The following is a 19597-nucleotide window of genomic DNA, read 5'->3' as shown; positions in this document are numbered from 1 at the left end:
AGGATTTGCAGGATTTTTTCCTCCATTTTCTCAGACTATGGTAATTCATGATTACACAGAGCAGGATTTTTCCCCCAGATTGAGGTTTTCTTTTCCATTTCAGGGGTTATCTGTACTTGAACCGCTGCAGCATCTATAGCTTCAGTGTAGACATTCCCTACGCCAAGGGGAGGGGTTCTCCTGTCAGTTTAGGTAATCCACTTTCCCAAGAGGCAGTACCTAGGTTGATGGAAGAATTCTTCAATCGATATAGCACTGTCTACACAGGGAGTTAAGTCAGTTTTACTATATTGATCAGGGGTGTGGATTTTTCTGACCTAATTTTCTAATGTAGACTAGCTCTCAAGTTGTTTCAGTGTTTTCCCATTAACTTTAATGGTCCATCATTGTCTCTTCTTTGCTGGGCAATGCTAGGTGCTTGGAGCCAGTTTAGCGTAAACATCTAGCCTTGGAGGTGCCCTCCCTGCCCGGTTGCCTCACCACGCTGCTGGGAGGTGATGCTGTAGTTGCACTGTAGTTACAATTGCAATTTTCTACACACATACCCATGCATAATCCATAACCATAATCTCTATACATAGCTCATAATGACCATCAAACTCAGGACATTCTAAGTTTTCGTAAAAGACCTTTACTTGACATATTTTTATACACAATAATATTGTCTACAACCAGTTGATTCAATTGCTTGTTCGTTGGGGTTCAGAGCCTCTGTCCTTCCTTTGGGGTGTCTGGACCCTGATTGTCTCAGGTGCCTAGAAAAATCATTGGAACAACAATAGAATCCATAAAGCCTGAGTTAGGTGACTTGGCTCCCTGTACAATGAATGGGGGAAGAGATGCTTCTTAAGGTCTGTCTACACTGCAATTAAAAAATCACAGCTGGCCCATGCCAGCTGGCTCAGGCTAAGAGGCTGTTTAATGTTGTCTAGATGTTTGGGCTCAGGTTGCAGCCCGAGTTCTGGGACCCTCCCAGCTCGCAGGGTTCTAGATCCTGGGCTCCAGCCCAAGCCTGAATGTCCTACACTGCAATTAAGCAGTCCCGTAGCCTGAGCCCTGTGAGCCTGAATCAGCTGGCACAGACCAGCCACTGGTTTTTAATTGCAATATAGCCATACCCTTCAACTGAGACCCACAAAACCCAGCATAGTAGGCACAGAGCTGCCTGTGCTAGCCAATGGCAGATGCCGATGAGAGGCATGTGTCCAATGCTCTACCCCTCTTACCAAGTTCGGGGAATGTGTCTGGGATGCAGCGAGGCACCTCTCTCTGCCTGTGATCCACACCTGGGAACCACTCTCCTGGAGTCGGGTGGCTTAGATGCCTAAGTCATGTCCGGCAAGAATGCACTAGGCACCTGCCTCACTCCAGACAAAATGACTGGGAGGAGGACAACAACCTCCATCATAGCCTTTAGCCAAGTGGTTAGGGTTCTCATCTGGACTGTGGGAGGCTCCCTGGGGTTCAGATCTGCCCTCTGACTGATGAGAAGTATTTGAACAGGGATCTGCTCCTTCTCAGGTGAGTGCCCTAACCACCGGACTGTGGAATATTCTGATGTGGGTCTCTCTCCATCTCGCCTATTGAAGTTGTTCTGCTTTAACTGTATAACTGAATAATCAAGTATGAACTAGGCCAGAGAGAGCAAGAATCACTGTGCAGTCCAGTGCACTCGGTTGAGAGGTGACAGATCCCTGTTTATATCCCTCCTCCGCAAGCAGACGGGGGACTTGAACTGGGGGTCTCCCATATCCTGAGTACCCTCACCACTGGGCTCAAGGCGCGCTCTCCTCCTCCGTTTTGTGTGGCATTAGTCAACCCCTGAGCATGCCAACTAGACTGAGTTGTACAGGCAATCTAAGTGTTCCTCTGCCTATCTTCCTGTTAGGGGGCTTATTCCTTCACCCACTTACTTCCCTGGTCCTTCTCGCATGAACAGAGAGCAACAATACCCGAAGTCCAAAGGTGCAAACAATTTGATGTTTATTGGGGTGAACTTCCAGCAAGCATGATTCCAGTTTCCTTCCTTAGTATCCTCCTTCCCAGCTCTGACACCACAAAGCCTTACACCTGTGTCCCTGTTCCCATTCCTGCCCTTAGCCAAACATGATTCCAACTTCCTTACTCCCATTCCCTGTTCCCATTTCCCCCTTTAGCAAAACATGATTCCAATTTTCTTACCCCCATTCCCTGTTCCCATCTCACACACCCACATGCCCACCCCCACCCACACCCACACCCAGTCACTTCCTCATTGACTACAGATTATATAGTAAAACTTGAGTTCTGCTTAGCTATACCTTAACCAATCATTTTCCTGAAATTTAACTAACCAATCCTAACATATTGTAACATGATTATGTAACCAATTATATCCCACCACCTTAATTAGTTTACACCCAGCAAAATTAATTATACAGCAGACAGGAACAATCACAGAACCAGACAGAGATTATACAGACAAACAACAGCAAAGTGGGAACTATAATGACAAAACAATACAGAAGTGAGGATTTCACATCCCAGCTATTGATAAGTGAGTTCTTGCCAGACAGGATGCTATCAAACTAAGTTTCCTTTTACATTTTCTAGGCACTTCCCTTTCTCTGGAGGTGATAGGAATACAATCCTGTCCTGATAGTGCCTAACAGCCCAATAGCACCTTATTTCAATGTGACTAGTTTGGAATGTGAGGATGTGACCGTTCGCTTCCCAGCTTATGGCTGCCTCTGCTGCTTAGCCAAAGGCCTGAGCCTAAGCACAGGGCCACAAACTGTCACAGTAAGAGAAGGCCCTTACACCGGCAGACAGTGATTTCTTTCTTTTATACCTCTATCACTAGCCAAGTGATAAGAATACACCTAAATTCTTAGAGTATAGGCCTTTACAGACAGGCCTGAATATCTATATCCTAACACTTCCCCAGTTCATGGATCATTCAGGGGGGAAGGAGTGAGATGGGCCTCTGGATGCTTCACGCGAGGCAGCAGTGCATATGGCCAGCAGCAGAAACATAAGCTCTGAGGGAACTTTTACTGCAAAAGCTTTGCTGCAGAGTGAGTTTGGGCACCTACCAGGTTAGACAGCAGCTGAGCAGGAGTTTTGTGGATTGTAATGATGCCTAAAACTGGACTTACGTTCCTAAATCCCAGAGTTAGGCACCTAAATACCTTTTTGGATCTGCGCCTACCTCCTTATATGGCCCCCATAGCCACAGTAACTGATTGTTTCATAGATGTTAATCAGTTTAATTGCAACACCCCAGTGACATAGAGAAGTCTGGTGTTTGCTATAGGATTGCAAGGGGATAATTTCACCCAGGGGTTACTGGCACAAATTCAGAAAAGGGGACCATCATTTCAGATAGCCCAATTACCAGTACTTAAAGGACACTGCAGGTGTTGATTGCCTTGAACTTTTACCTCTGACCAGGCTGAGTTCTTCAGCAGGGCTTAGCACAGGGAGTGGGGAGTCCAGGCAGGAAACTGGGACAAAAACTTTCTGGGGTTGGATGAAAAAATAGTCCTTGAAGACCAGGAAGAGAGAAGCAGAGACTGCTGGGGGGCAGAATGAGGCCAAGTCTACACTATGGATCTATATTGGTATAACCACATTGCTCAGGGGTGTGAAAAATCCTCACCTCTGAACTACACAGTTATACCGACCTAACCCTTGGTGTTGACAGCACTGTGTTGACGAGAGAGCGGCATAGCGACTGCCTCCTGGGGCGGTGGATTAACACCACCCTCGGTATAGGAGCATCTTCACTTAAGCGTTATAGCGGCACAGCTGCACTGGTGCAGCGTTTTAAGTCTTGACCTGCCCTGGCTCTGAGTCTGCAGAGACTGGGGTGTCTGAGATAAAACAGATAAGCGTGCAGATTAGAATCCCTTTTCTTTTGTTATAATTTTTTTTTCTCTGTTGAGAATAAACAACACTTTGTTTGGCTAAGGCTGTTTTGGGTCAGTGTATTCACCACCGGTCACTGCTCCTGAAGGGAAGATTTGCAGCTGAGCAATCATGCTTGGCACACAGGGTGTGGTAGCTTCAACCCTAAGAGTGGGAGACGTGCTGTATTCCATCCCAGAACAACTGGAGCCAAGAGGCCGAAAATCTGAGGAGTATGAACTCAGAGATCAGGACAGGAGACACAGGTGCAGCCAGCCTTGCACCTGCTTCGTCCTTGGCCTCTCCTATTAGATCCGTACTTTGGCTTCTGTAAGGCATTTGATTTGGTACCTCACAACACCTTGATTTAAAAAAAAAAAATAGAAAGATATCAAATCAACGTGGCATACCTTAAATGGATTAAAAGTGCCTACCTGCTAGGTCTCAAAATGCAATTGTAGATGGGGAACTGTCACTGAGAGGGTGTGTTTCCAGGGGGCCCACGAGGATTGGTTCTTGGCCCTGTGCTCGTGAACATTCTTATCAATGACCTGGAAGAAAAGACAAAAGCATCACTGATAAAGTTTGCAGATGACAAAAATTGGGGGAGTGGTAAATAATGAAGACAACAGGTCATAGATTCAGAACTATCTGATCACTTGGCAAGCTGGGTGAAAGCTAAATTAATATGGCAAAATTTATTAATCTAGGAACAAAGAATGTAGGGCATACTTACGGGGGGGGACTTACGTATATGCGGGACTCTGTCCTGGGAAGCAGTAGCACTCAAAACAAATTTGGTGGTTGTGGTGGATAATCAGCTGAACATGAGCTCCCAGAGTGATGCTGTGGTGAAAAGAGCTAATGTGATCCTAGGATGCATAAATAGGGGAATCTTGAGTATTTTACCTCTATATTTGGCAGTGGTGCAACTGCTGCTGGAATATTGTGTCCAGTTGTAGTAACAATTCAAGAAGGATGCTGATAAATTGGAGAAGGTTCAGAGAAGATGGGATGTATAAGTAGGGGCATAGCGAGCAGATCGAGGGACGTGATCGTCCCCCTCTATTCGACATTGGTGAGGCCTCATCTGGAGTACTGTGTCCAGTTTTGGGCCCCACACTACAAGAAGGATGTGGATAAATTGGAGAGAGTCCAGCGAAGGGCAACGAAAACGATTAGGGGTCTGGAACACATGACTTATGAGGAGAGGCTGAGGGAACTGGGATTGTTTAGTCTGCAGAAGAGAAGAATGAGGGGGGATTTGATAGCTGCTTTCAACTACCTGAGAGGTGGTTCCAGAAAGGATGGTTCTAGACTATTCTCAGTGGTAGAAGAGGACAGGACAAGGAGTAATGGTCTCAAGTTGCAGTGGGGGAGGTTTAGGTTGGATATTAGGAAAAACTTTTTCACTAGGAGGGTGGTGAAACACTGGAATGCGTTACCTAGGGAGGTGGTAGAATCTCCTTCCTTAGAAGTTTTTAAGGTCAGGCTTGACAAAGCCCTGGCTGGGATGATTTAATTGGGGATTGGTCCTGCTTTGAGCAGGGGGTTGGACTAGATGACCTCCTGAGGTCCCTTCCAACCCTGATATTCTATGATTCTATGATCCACAAGAATGATTAAAGAATTAGAGAATGGCCTTATAGTGATAGATTCAAAGAGCTCAGTCTATTTATTTTAAAAAAGAGAAGGTTAAGGGGTGACTTCATTACAGTCTGTAAGTATCTACAGGGGGAACAAATATTTAATAATGGGCTCTTCAATCCAGCAGAGAAAGGTATAACACTATTCAATGGCTGGAAGTTGAAGCAAGACAAATTCAGACTGGAAAATAAGGCATATGATTTTAATGGTGAATAATTTAACCATTAGAATTTTCCAAGGGTTGTGGTGGATTCTTCATCACTGACCATTTTTAAATCAAGATTGGATGTTTTTCTAAAAGATCTGCTCTGGAAAATGAATTTGGGGAAGTTCTATGGCCTGTGTTGTACAGAAGGTCAGACTAGATGACCACAATGGTCCCTTCTGACCTTGGAATCTTTGAGACTGCCAATAACACTGCTATTTAGTGTCATTCAGGTAGCAGTTTGTGAATAACAAGGGAGACCTTGTATGTGAATACTTCTCCACTTAGAACTGGGGTGAAAGCTCAAACCCCATTTTGGAGCCATTGGGAGAGCTTTATATTCCATTACACGTTCCCAAGTCATCTAAAATCCCTTTGTTCTCTGAACACTAATCTAGAACCTCTGCTGTTATATCTGTAAGGGCTTGGCTACACTTACATTTTATAGCGCTCTAACTTGCTGGCTCAGGGGTGTGAAAAATCACCCTCCTGACTGCTACAAGTCAGAGCGCTTTAAAGTGCTATTGTAAACAGGCTCCGAGTGCTGGGAGCTAATCCCCTCTTGGAGGTGGATTACCATGAGCACTGGGAGAGCTCTCGCCCAGCAATCATGCGGGACCACACTCACGCTTCAAAGCGCTGCCACGGGAACGCTCCCACAACAGCGCTTTGAAGTTTCCAGTGTAGCCATGCCCTAATCCTCTAACTGGGCAGATATTTCTCTCTGCCTTGAATGGAGGTGAGGGTGGATAGCTGATGGTGCTAAATGTAAAGTGGGAACAATTTGTTTTTCATGAATGCAATGCGAGAAGTGAACATCTGCATTTAAGAATGCTTGAAACTAAATAAATCCCTCATCTCCCCCTTCCCCTTTAAAATATTCGGGCAATGACCGAATGACTGCATGAAGCATTGTATTTAATGTTTCACTGATTCATTAGGTGGTGTTCGCTGTCCTGTTTGATAGTTTATCTTTTTCCCTTGAGCTGGCTTGATTTTGCTGGCTTGTCAGTAAGCACTGTTTTCTCTCAGAAGGGCCATTAAATCTCTCACCTGTATATCCTGTGCAGAGCTGCAGTTAGTAGATAAGGTCTCTCACAGCTGAGAGCATTGGTATTCCAACCTCTGTCAAGGGCATTCTACCTTGGGAAAGCATCTCAAATGACAATGAAAATAAAAAGACATGTTAAATAAATATCCTTAATGGGTAGGGCTGACACAAAGCCACAAGTAAATGGAAGTGATTTTAAATTAATATTTTAAAAAAATTAGACCCCCAATCATTAACAGAATTCATCAATACATTTGAATTTGACAAATATATATAAAATTACAGCAACGTCTGCCCCGAAGAGCTTATAATCGAAACAGACAAAGACAAAGGATTCAGGAAAGGTGTGCTGACCTCCTGTTGAATATCTTGGCCTGCATAATTTGCCCAAAGGTCATGTAGGATGTTTATGGTATAGCCAAGACTTGAAACCAAGCCTCTTGAGTCCCAGTCCTGTGCCTTAACCAAAACCATCCTCCCAAAGTGAACTGAAGTAATTTTTTACCTACCATGACTCCTAGTTTATATCCTTAGGGTTTTGGACAGCTCCTGTAGCTGTTGATGGTCCTAGTGACATCTCAAGTGCAGTTAAGACCTGCACATCCTGTACTGTTTCAGTCATTATTTTTAACTGTATTGGGGTAAAACAAAAACTCTGACCTGGAGTACTGGAAGGTAAGAGGCAGAGGGGCTGTTTGTAGGTAGAGATCAGCCTGAGCTGTAACATTCACATCTGGATTTTGAGCACTCAGGGTTCTAGGCATTCACACCCATGGCTTGTAGTAACCGTAGTTTTTAGGAACATAACCAGTTTAATTTCTTTTCATGATTTCACTAAGGGCTGGCTCTAGCCTTGGAGACCATGTGTGTTTTGGGAGACCTTGCTTTTAAACAACCTCTCCCGCCATCAACCCAGAACCTTTCCATTCTGCTGGCCTGCTGCAGACTCCTAGCTCTCCAGCCTTACCAGATTAATTGAAAAGGCTCATTTCCACCACTGTCCCCATTCCTGAAGCCCATTTGACCACCCTTTCACACAAAATCCTTCAAACTCTGTTGCTGTTACAAGCACCTTTATACCTCCCCCACCCCCGATTTGTAAACCATTCTCACAGTCCTCTGACGGTGAAAGCATCTGCCGGAGGTGCTACATATCGTATGTGGCACAGTTGCCCATAAAACCAAGGTCTAGCCTTGATTTCACTTCATTTTTAGGCAGCCCTCAGTTTTGGTATTGCGGAGTGAACTTGTACAGGTTGAGCTAATAACTGCGCTTTGATTTCCTTTCTTTTGAATCGTTGTGTAAAAATGAAAAGAAACAGAAAGCCTTCTAATCTACTGGGCTAATATGTACATCTGGGAGGTAGGGAAGTATTATCCTCCCTGTGTTCCAGATGGGGAAACTGAGGCACAGAGCGGCAAAATGACTTGCCCAAAGTCCAGAAGTCAGTGGGATTACTTGTGTGTAAAGATAAATAGGAGTGTAATCTGCAGGATTGGGGCCTTGCAGTATAAGCCATTTTGTATAAAGACTGTGTGTTCTGTAGTTGCAGTCCCTAACACAATGTGACACTGATCCCATGTGCTACTACAGTACAAATAACTAACGAAAATAATTGCACAGCTCTGCCTCAGAGCTGAAAACTAATTGTATTCCTAAATGAGACTGCAGAATCAGTGGTCCTAGGGACATCGCCATTTATTTAAGCACCAAAGTGCTTTTTGACCTTGGCTAGATTGTATTTTCTGATTGTTGCTCATCTGTTTTATGGAGGACCTCTTTTCCGTGTGTGTATAATCTTGGACTACCAGATTCCTTTTTCCCTCTCCTCTTGCTCCCCACTCATTTTAAAAGTAGGTTTGGAGAGCTAGAGATGCTCTCATAAGAGAAATTTCCTGAGCTGCAAAAGAGCTAAACATTTCTTACCGTAAATAAAGGTTCCCTTTCCAAAATTCAATGACAGCCAAGGTACCCTGTAGCTAAGGATTTTGCGAGCTCTAATGTTCCTGCAGCCAAAAGCTTGTCAATTTCAGGAGATCATTTTAGCATTGACTAAGCTTTTTTTTTTCCTAGTCAAAATTCTATAACCTGTTGTGAATCTCAAAACCTAATGATTAGAAATACCAAGTATTTCTAGCTGAAACACTCAAAAAGCCTCATGATTATTTGTTTAAAATGGAGGTGGAGCGGAGAGGGGCTTTTTTCAGTGTTCTCGTCAAGCCACAATTCAGTGGAATTTAGGATGGAGGGACAGTTGCAGCTAGCAAAGATTGATGGTATTGAAGGTGCTGGAAACACAGCTGCTGCTTGCTTACCATGAAATTCCAGTTAATATATTCTGGCCTGAGAAGATTTGGATTTGACGTACAATTTATCTAGTTAGCATCATTGAAAAAATTCAAAGATGCTTTATTTGATGTCTTTTTTATTGATGGTCTTCCTTTAAAGTATCTCGCCTCTGGAAATTTGTTCAAGCTTGATAATACTTCAAAACTTAGAGCAAAAGTAGTCCCATACAGATGGTTTTTTCCAGGGCCTAATTTATTATGGTTTTAGCCATTTACTACATTCCTGGAAAATTGACTAATGGGCTTGGATCTGAAGCTTTTTGGCCTAGGAAAAGGTCATATCCCAGCAGAGTTAGAATCCACATGTAGCAATATAAAAAGAGACTTCATTGAATAATTCAGTATGGAACGTTCATTGGCCATTGTGCTTGGGAATATGCGTGGGGCAGGGCCTATGGGCTGGTGTTTTAGCCAACAGTGAACCCATCCTTTCAGTATGGGGAGGCTCAAGAGTGGTTCAGAGGTGTGTTTATGGATGCCAAGAAGATACTGTCCCCACATCCTGATCCTAAAGAATGCAGCCGACTTTGAAGAAGAATCAGTTAAATGTCCTTGCCCACAACAAGAAAAGAATTGCACAAAAAAGAAAAGTAATGAAATTGAGAGCAAAATTCACCATTGCTCACCAATAAACAGTACATCTGTCAAGGCTGATTCCCCACTGTGGCACTTGGAGTGCAGAAGGTGGGGGCCTGCAAGGACTTTAAAAATTAATACTTGCCACTCCAGGCTTGTATTAAACTCCCAAGGTTACAGCTTTTCTCTGACCTTGGATTTGTAGATGCTGCAACCACCCAAGTGCAAACCCCCTTTGAGAACCCAGGAAGGCTCACTTGAGAATTCCTTCTTGTGGGATACCCTCAAGCCCTTTCCACTCCCCCAGGGAAGAGCTGAGAAGAAAAACAAAGGAAACCAGCTGTTGCCACCAGCTAATTAAACAACATGTGCACAAACCTCTTAGGACACAAAAATCCAATCCTGTTCTTAAAAAAAAAAAAAAAGGGTAAATTTTATTTAAAAAAACAAAAGGAAGATAATACATCTGGTAACTTAGGCTACTGCTAGATTTAAAAAGAGCAACAACAAGAATTAAAAAGAAAAGGAGTACTTGTGGCACCTTAGAGACTAACCAATTTATTTGAGCATGAGCTTTCGTGAGCTACAGCTCACTTCATCGGATGCATTTGTGCTGGACATGGCCCACCTTGATTACCATGCGCATTGTGGGGAGAGTGGTCACTTTGGATGGGCTATTGCCAGCAGGAGAGTGAGTTTGTGTGTGTATGGGGGTGGGGGGTGAGAAGACCTGGATTTGTGCTGGAAATGGCCCACCTTGATTATCATGCACATTGTAGGGAGAGTGGTCACTTTGGATGAGCTATTGCCAGCAGGATAGTGAGTTTGTGTGTGTGGTTTTTGGAGGGGGGTGAGAGAACCTGGATTTGTGCAGGAAATGGCCCACCTTGATTATCATGCACATTGTGTAGAGAGTTGTCACTTTGGATGGGCTATTACCAGCAGGAGAGTGAGTTTGTGTGTGGGGGGGCGGAGGGTGAGAAAACCTGGATTTGTGCTGGAAATGGCCCAACTTGATGATCACTTTAGATAAGCTATTACCAGCAGGACAGTGGGGTGGGAGGAGGTATTGTTTCATGATCTCTGTGTGTATATAAAGTCTGCTGCAGTTTCCACGGTATGCATCCGATGAAGTGAGCTGTAGCTCACGAAAACTCATGCTCAAATAAATTGGTTAGTCTCTAAGGTGCCACAAGTACTCCTTTTCTTTTTGCGAATACAGACTAACACGGCTGTTACTCTGAAACCTACAAGAATTAAGCATCAGGAATAGTTTTTTGAGGTCCAGCTTAAAGGTTACAAGCAAAACAAAAGCACCTGGGTTTAGCGCAGAGAAGTCCACAAGCCATAAAGAGGAATAAAAGGGATTAAACCTAATCACGTCTTTCTAGATATTTCCTGATTTACTTACTTTTCTGGGGTTTTAGAGGAGTAGTTTCTAGGTATGATACTGATGATTTTTCATACCTGGCCCCAAGCTTCTTACAGCTTAACTGCTCCCTGTCTGCCTCTCCCCGAGAACAACAGACAGACAAAAAGGGAGTCTTGTTTCAATTTTAAAAAGTTCTAGCCTTCCCATTGACTCTTTTGGCCAGGTGCCCACTCAATTCCTTTTACCTATGCATCACAGTAAGACTTTTTAACCCTTTACAAGTAGAGCAATTAGAGAACAGCTACTAAAAGGGATTTTATAGCTACTGGCTGGCTGGGTGTGCATAAAAGGGAGCTATTTCCCCCCCCCCTTTCATTTATCACAACATCAGTAAACAAATTATTACAAGATGGGGCCAGTTCAGTGTTTTGATATTTATAACGCACACAGTGCCTTTTTATATCTACTATCTATTTTATCTAGATAAAGCCGGAGTATTTTTAATATTTATGATGATTGGACTTTTGGGGGGAAAGCAACAGATCATTTATAAAAGTCTATTCCTATGTGCAAGAAAGCCAGGGAGCTTGATGAACTTCTGCTCTCCCCTTACGTCCCTTGCAATGAGTGAGTGGTAGTCGGAGGGAGAAAAAATCCTTAATTGTGTGCTCTGCCACACATCTGAAAGACTCCATGGTCCATTTGTGCGATTCCGTTCAAAACCCAGATGGACAGCTGGGGCAAGGACCATTTTATTGTTTTGTGTTTGTAGAGTGCCTAGCAAATGGGATCCTGGTCCAGGACTGTGGGCTTCTAGGCATTACCATAGTATTACCACCATTCGTAATAATGTGCACAACTCTCACATCCTGAGAGACACTGTTGCACCTGTTCATGAATGATCAACTGCAGATATTTCCAGTTCCCAGGTATTGTGTATCTGATACTGGTACTGAGAACTGGATATGATAAGATACAGATACCTCCTCAGAGATGCTGAGTGCCTTCTGTTCCCATAGGGACAAATCGGGGCAGTTTGTTTGAGGACCTCAGGATTTGACCCATTTACTTCAATAAGAGTTGCGGGCACTAAACACTTTTCGGTCTCAGGTCTTAAGCTCTCTAGGCACTACTTAGGTTTATCAACTTATGTTTTAATTGCAACTGTGATCATTTTTTCATATTATTAATTATTTGTATAGCAATAGTGCTTAAGAGCCCCAGTCATGGACAAAGGCCTGAAAGATGGTCTCTGTCCCACAGAGCTGATCTTCCATTGTTTCTTGTTGTCTGAGCTCTTCTGTCTGAAGGCTTGGCCATGATTCTTCTCTCACTCTGGTGTAAATCAGGAATGGCTCCATTAGTGTCAGTGGAATCACACTGGTGTATGTGTGTGTGGGGGGGGAATCGGGCTCCTAGAGTTTTGGTGTTCAGCAATACTGCAAGTTTTAAAGCCCATTTGATGATTTCATAAGGGCATTCATAAAAACATAAATCTTTTGACTGCCCTTACCCAGACCAGTTTCATAGGAGGTCTCATTTTCTTTTAATTTCCACCTCTGAAGCATCCACACACGGTACCCATCTACATCAGTGCACAATTTTTATGATGGGCAAAGCAAGAAATATTTATGGGAAACTTCAAGTGACTAATCAAAATATGTTGGGAAGGAACTAGGAGAAATGACAGAGGGACTCATTCAGCATCTAGTAAGAGGGTGCAACTCCATTGACTTCATTACATTGGCTGTCTCATGGTTTCCAGATGGAGTTCAAGATGTTGCATTGTAAAGCCTTCAGTGGCGAGGGACAAGCCAACTTGAGAAATGCCTCTATCCCCTTGTGTTACTATCACCATTCCGAACATTAGAAGTGTGATATCTGGAGAGTTTATGGGTTAAATGAGTAGGGGCTGAATCTTATGATGTCTGTTACCTGGCCATAGTTGGTTGTGGGAGTTTGGCCGTGGAAGTTTTTTATTCTTATACAAACTGAAGTAAATACATTAATGATCTGGAATTAATTATGTTAATTAAGACCAGACAAGACTGTAAGGAGAATTTCAGAGAGGCCTAACAAAGCTTGGATAAATGCGGGGCATGATGGAAGATGAAAATTAGTTTTAACAGATGCAAGGTGATGCACATTGGAAGAAGTAAGTTGAATTACTCATAAACCCTGCTGGGTTTTATATTAATGTAATCACTTGGCCAAAAAAAAAGCAAAAAAAAAGCTGGGTGATGCTGTAGACAGCTCAGTAAAAGCATTTTAATATGTGGTGGTGTTCAAAAAGCATACAAGATGTTTGATTGTGTTAGGAATATGTTGGGAATAGGCAAGAAGAGACAGGAACCTAAAATAGTTAGAGGCACAGAAAGCTGCCCTTGTGTGGAGGACTGTTCAATTTAGAGACAAAATGTATAATAGGGGTATGATAGAAGTACAAAAATAAATAACAGGATAGAGGTGGTCAGTTGGAGCTCCTATTTACTGATTTTTCATAATAGAAGGACAAGGGGACATTCTATGGAATTGAAAGGGAACAAATTTAAAACTTTTAAGAGGAAGTAATTTATTACACAACACATAACCTGTGGAACTCATTTCCATAGGATCTTGCCCCTTCACCTTTCTGGATCACTGTGGCCAATACACTGTCCTTCCTGTCACTCAGGTCCATAACCTGGGCATCATCTTTGACTTGGCCCACTCTCTAGATCCTCACATCCAGGCTAAATCTTGCCTATTTTTTCTGCATAATCTCTCTAGAAGTCTCTCATATATATTTTCTATCCATCCACACATCTGAAACTCTTCTCCAGGCTGTCTCATTTCATATCTCAATTACTGCAACATCCTTTTTCTCTAGCCTTGACAAATCCAATCTTGCCCTGCTCATATCCATTCAATATGCTGCTGTAAAGATCTTATTCATAGCCTGTCACTTTGACTATGTCACCACTCTTTGCCCCTCTCCACTAGCTCTCCTTTTTCCACCACATCAAACATAAGGTAGCTGTGTTCACTTACAAGGCCCTCCATGGTTTATCCCTATTCTGCCTATCATCTCTCATTTGCTATCAAAATGCCAACTCTCTCCTGGGATCAGCCAATGATGCCAGCCTTCAACAAGCATCTTCGTGCTTTCTGCCATGCTGCCCCTCATACCTGGGAGGAGCTCCCTGTAAACATCCGGATAGCCACCCTGTTGTCCCTCCATTCTTAAAAATCTCTTTAGTCATGATTCCTACAAAAAAACCTCAACAACAGTTAAACTGCTGGTGTGCTGAGACTGCTGCCAATCATACTAACATTCTCATTCATTTCCTTCAGCTCCCCAATCTGTCTGTCTGTCTGTATCTACCCATTTTCTCTTGCCTTATACAGTAGTTGGATTGCAGGTTCTTTGTCATAGGGACAGTCTTTTTGTTCTGTGTTTGTTTGGCATCTAACACAATGGGGTCCTGTTCCATGACTGGGGCTCCCAAGCACTATCACAGTACAAATAAGAAAGGATAATTAATGATGAGGACAATTCAGAAAAGGAGTAGATAACTGTAGTAGTGGGGACATCCTCCTTATATTAGATAGGGTACATTTTTAGAAGGTTATATTAGTTTATGTCCTGATGTAGAATAATTAACCACAAACTATGGAGGTCAGGAAGAAACTTCATCTATGATCAGGTTGCTCTATAATTAACTACTGTGGGATTTCTTGCACAGTATCTGGTGCTGGTCCTGTAAGGGAGAGGATACTGGACTGGATGGATTTGGTGTGACAGTTTGTTGCAGGTATTCAAATTCAGCATTTTGGTACAGAACTATTTATTTTCCCCAAAATGTGTTTTAATTTGGAATTTCATTGTCTTTCTGTCTGTGAACCTGATTTATCCTGGAATCTTGCCTTTAGGCTTAAAACAAAACTGTTTCAATTGAGCAGATATGCCAGCAGTGGCCGTTATTTATGGATCAACACAGATACGAAATGTTACCTGCCCTTTAATATAAAAACCTCAGGAACAAAAAATCAATTTGAAATATTGCCACAAACTATGGGATTAGTTATCATTTATATTTTACATCAACAAGGTGATAAAAAGAAAAGGAGTACTTGTGGCACCTTAGAGACTAACCAATTTATTTGAGCATAAGCTTTCGTGAGCTACAACTCACTTCACGAAAGCTTATGCTCAAATAAATTGGTTAGTCTCTAAGGTGCCACAAGTCCTCCTTTTCTTTTTGCGAATACAGACTAACATGGCTGCTACTCTGAAACCTGTCAAGGTGATAAAGTCTGTTTGTGTTACTGGGTCATCTAGGAGCTCTAATCATGGACCCCATTGAGCTAGATATTCTGCAGGTGTCTGATGGGGCATATGCTGAGAGTTAGAGAACAACTCTGGGCCCCGAAGGCCCTACCCAGCCGCTCCCATTGGCCATGTTCATCCTGGAGGCACAGCTCCAAAGGGTGCAGCTCAGTTCAGTCTGGGCAGACAGAACAGGGGAGCAGCCGTGCACTGCCAGCTCCTGCAAAGAAGCCATCAGGGCTCCACAAAGCTGAGACCAGTCCCCACTGCCGAGTCACCATAGGCCCGTCACCCCACAGACATTGGGAATAACAGGGCATGGTTGATAGAGGAAGTTTCTCTGGAGTGGGATCAGAGAGAACTCCAGGAGGAATCCCGAAACAGATCAGTGTCACTGACTGAGGAACCAAAGCCAGGGTAGGAAGTGGCCCAGGGAACAGGCATAAGGGCACCAGCACCTAGATCACATATTTGAGCTATTATTCACATGGTCCTAGGCTGGAACCTGGAGGAGCAGGGAGGGCCTGGGTTCCCCTACCCCTGGCTGTTAACTCTCGCCATGGGGTCTTACAGCCCAGACCACCACCACTAGTGCTGCCAGGTTTGGACTTCAACCCCCCGACAAGGGGTAAATCAGCTTTCCTTCACTGAACTCAAAGCGGTTAAACTGACTTACACCAGGTGAAGATCTGCCCCTGTATGTTCATTAAGGAACAACTGTAAGGGTGGGTAAGATAATGGTGGTCCAGTGAAGAGTCCTCGTTTGAAGAGTGTGTTTCTCCTTCCAGTCATTTTTTGAGAAGGGTGCCAAATTCCTGTTTGCCCACAGCCAGCCCTTACAACTACCTGGTTTTAGTTATTGCTATCTGTGTGTACAGATACAGGATCCAGTCTTGCAATGTGCAAATCACCTCTTGCAAGGTGGCTGGACCACCTTCCACTCCAAGGGGTTGTATTCTGTAGCTTTTCCAATACAAAGATGCAGCTGTTAAAAAACAAAACAAAACAAAAATCTACATTAGAATATTAGCATAAGCCGTACAATAACAAACACACACCTTGGCATCCTCATTTCCCTCCTCCGCCCCCTTTTTATTTTTAAGGTAGAATAAATAAAATCTTCCGTCCCCATGTTCAACTGCTTTAAATGCTGAATTAATTTACACCCAGAGTGGAGCTTTCAGTGTCAGGAGATCTTTTTTTGCCAGCATAAGCACTCAGCTGAAACAACAGCTATGACTCAGTTGCCAGCGAATTCTGCCTGAATTGATTCAGTCCGAGTTCAGACTTAACACATAATCATGTTCAATTTGATCCACTGCGCTGCCTGGAGATAAAAGGGTTGAAAAAAAATAGATTTAGCTTGTGTCAGTCTTTGTGGTGATGTCATTGCCAGGAGAGATGGAATAGTGCTGTTACTAGGCTGTGCCTGCTCAGTTGGTGGGTGCACTAGGCAGAAGCAAGGAGCGACTCAGCTCCGTGCAAAGAGTCTGCTTCAGAGGCTTACGGCTGTCGTCAGCCCCGAAAGCAGAATTTCGGACTGTTCAGTAGCCGTACTGAATCAGGCTTTCTCATCATTCATAACTCTGAGGCCGCCTAACTCTTTGTGTACAAGAGGGGGGGATGCCAGCCCGTAGCATGGACTGTGATGTCTCCACTCTGGTTGCCTGTGTGGTGGATGTGGAGATTTTTACCAATCAAGAGGTTAAGGTATGCACCTGCAATCTGTTTGTTACAGATCCTTCTTGTGAGAGCCTTGAGAGTAATAGGAGTTGGTGTAGAGCAGTTTAAAAGAAGTAGGCAGATGAAATTCTAGTAAAAACACATGCCGTGCATGGATATCTTAATTACAGCAAATGAGAGAGACTGATGATTGCTTTTCATTAGGTTTTGATACGCTAACAGAACAGCCTTCTGTTTACCATTTAATGATACAGGAAAGATGTTGCATAACTGAAGCCTGCATGTTTCGTCTTGGTAACAAAAATGACTCATTTTTAATTTCTCAGAGGTATTTTTAATCCAATATCACTTTCCTAGCTCTTAGCTGTCATAAATACCAATTTCTGCTTGACAATTCAGATATGGAAACAGTGCATTGGTTTGTGTCTTAGCTTTAAATGGCTCATTTTTTTTCCACACAATTGAGTAGCAGCAATTTATTGTGGTCTTCATGATTCCTTTTTTAGAGTCCAATCAAGTAGTACCTTTTATTAAAGGGTTAAAATGTGTAGTGAGTCTTTCTGGTGCATCCGCAATGTAGCTATATGTAAAAAGCTGGGCAACACATGTATAATATGAATGACCTGAAACCAATGCTTGATTCTAAGGCTTAATATGCTATACTCGTCATCCTTGATTTTCTGCAGTAGTTGTCAAATAGTCATGGGTAATTGCTCCCTGATTAAACTAATTATCTTTTTCATTTATTCTTATATTACCAAAATAGAATCCCAATAAATTAAGTTTTGAAAGAGGAATTGTAAGTGTGACTTTCACAAATCATCTCACAGAGCTCAGAGGTAAAATGCAGTGAGATGTAGCATCTTATTTAGAGGACACAGGTACAAACAACTGAATACAGTGCACTAGCCTTCCGGTTTTGGAAGGTGAAGGAGGACAAAGGGAGGGTGTGTGCTAATTTAGGGCAAGAATTTGAACCCATTCTTCTAATTACCCACATGAGTAGTCCCACAGAAGTAAATGGGACATACTTGTGTGAGTAACTGCACACCAGTGTGAGTAAAGGATTGAGAATTTGGCCAGTCGTCATTTTCCAGCAGACTGTACTCTTTATTTAACATTGTATTGCTCTGTTACTGTGCGGTCAGGTGGTACTATGAGCACTTTGCACAGCTCCTCATGTGTTACCAGCATGAGGCTGTTTAATTCAAGAGGCTGTCCTCTTTTTTTTCTTTTTTTTTTAAAATGCAATGGCTTTGCTACAGTTAGCGAACAGATTCAGAAAGTCCAGTTGCTGATGCGTATTTCGGAGTGCTTGACAACACTCATGCCAGCGCTGACATGTTTCCTGTAGTTGAAGTGGTGCAGTGCATACGGACATGTTTGATTGTGCTTATGCTTGTTCATCTAAAAACATCATAGATCTGAAGTTTGGAATTTTAAGAAGTATTCACAGGGACTCACAAGAGAGTGAACTGTGCCTTTTAACACCTTATAGAATTTTATGCTGAATACAGATTATGCAATAAAATTATGGTGCTATTTTTAGAGCCTGTTTGTACTACAATAATGACAGCACCCAATCCAGCTCTTATAAAAGTCAACAGAAAGACTACTATTGACTTCAGTAGCAGTTGGATTAGACTCAGCATGAGTAGTATCATGCAGGAAGAATGGTTGAGGAATGTGGGGTGAAAGAGAGCAAACTGGTTAAGGATATGTTGAAGGAATTGGCACATGGATCCACAATTCAGCAATTGAGAGGGGAAGGGATTATGTATCAGACTGTTTAGATGCACATTTTTTTCTTTGCTTTTGTTGAAAACTTCTTTGACTCAAACATCTGAACAAAGAGCAGGGAGAAAAGACTCTTCGTTAAAAAATTAACATTCCTGACACTTAAAAGGTGGAGAAAGCTACTGCTGCTGCTGTTTGGTGCTCCAAGGAAACTTCCAGCAAAAACAGGGGAGACTGGTCTCTGAGTTCTGCTAGGGTCTCCGGTATTGCCTTTGATTTTTACATGGAAGGATCTAAGACACTATGGTGATGGGCATCAGCATAAAACTTGACAGATAGATAGATAGGACTTGACATTGCAGTATTTCTGTGGTTAAAAATCATTTTTGGGGCACATGGGTAGCGTGATTCGGGGGTGGGGAAGCAAACACTGGCACAATACCTTTTTTCCAATGCCATTAATGCCTTAAAGTTGACTTGCAAAGGGGGAAACTGAAATTCTGTGTTCCTGTGGTTTAAGCTATTGCACTGCAAGATTGCCTGCTATTGTATTTGTAGTGCCCCCTCTCCACCTGGTTACCTCCTTTAATGCCAATCCGCTTACAGGTTTTGATGGACAGGTCTGGGTTCTTTTGGATCCCGCCACTCACTCAGCGGGGTGTATCTTCTTTATTTTATTCCTATGAAATTATTTGGCGGTGCCTCCACCCCCCTTGCTCCTTCCTGGCAGGGTCACCAGGGCAGCTTGGGCGGAAAATTCTAACCACAGAGTAATCCCCA

General features: G+C 43.0%; 1 protein-coding gene across 2 annotated transcripts in view; it reads left to right on the top strand.

Moving 5' to 3' along the window:
- RCAN2 (regulator of calcineurin 2) overlaps positions 1 to 19597 on the top strand; it is a 165917-nt gene that overhangs the window by 69928 nt on the left and 76392 nt on the right. The window contains exon 1 of one of the 2 annotated variants that reach the window (XM_048845694.2): positions 16830 to 17107. The exons of the other annotated variant lie outside the window; for it this stretch is intronic. Within the exon in view, the coding sequence (XP_048701651.1) occupies positions 17021 to 17107 (87 nt within the window). The 5' untranslated portion in view covers positions 16830 to 17020. Of the gene's footprint in view, positions 1 to 16829; positions 17108 to 19597 lie in introns of those variants that run through there. 2 annotated transcript variants of the gene reach the window in all.

Source organism: Caretta caretta, chromosome 3, assembly GCF_965140235.1.
Source record: "Caretta caretta isolate rCarCar2 chromosome 3, rCarCar1.hap1, whole genome shotgun sequence".
In the NCBI taxonomy this organism is placed as follows: Eukaryota; Metazoa; Chordata; order Testudines; family Cheloniidae; genus Caretta; species Caretta caretta.
Note: the sequence above shows the minus strand (reverse complement) of the source record. Positions and strands in the feature narration are given on the sequence as shown.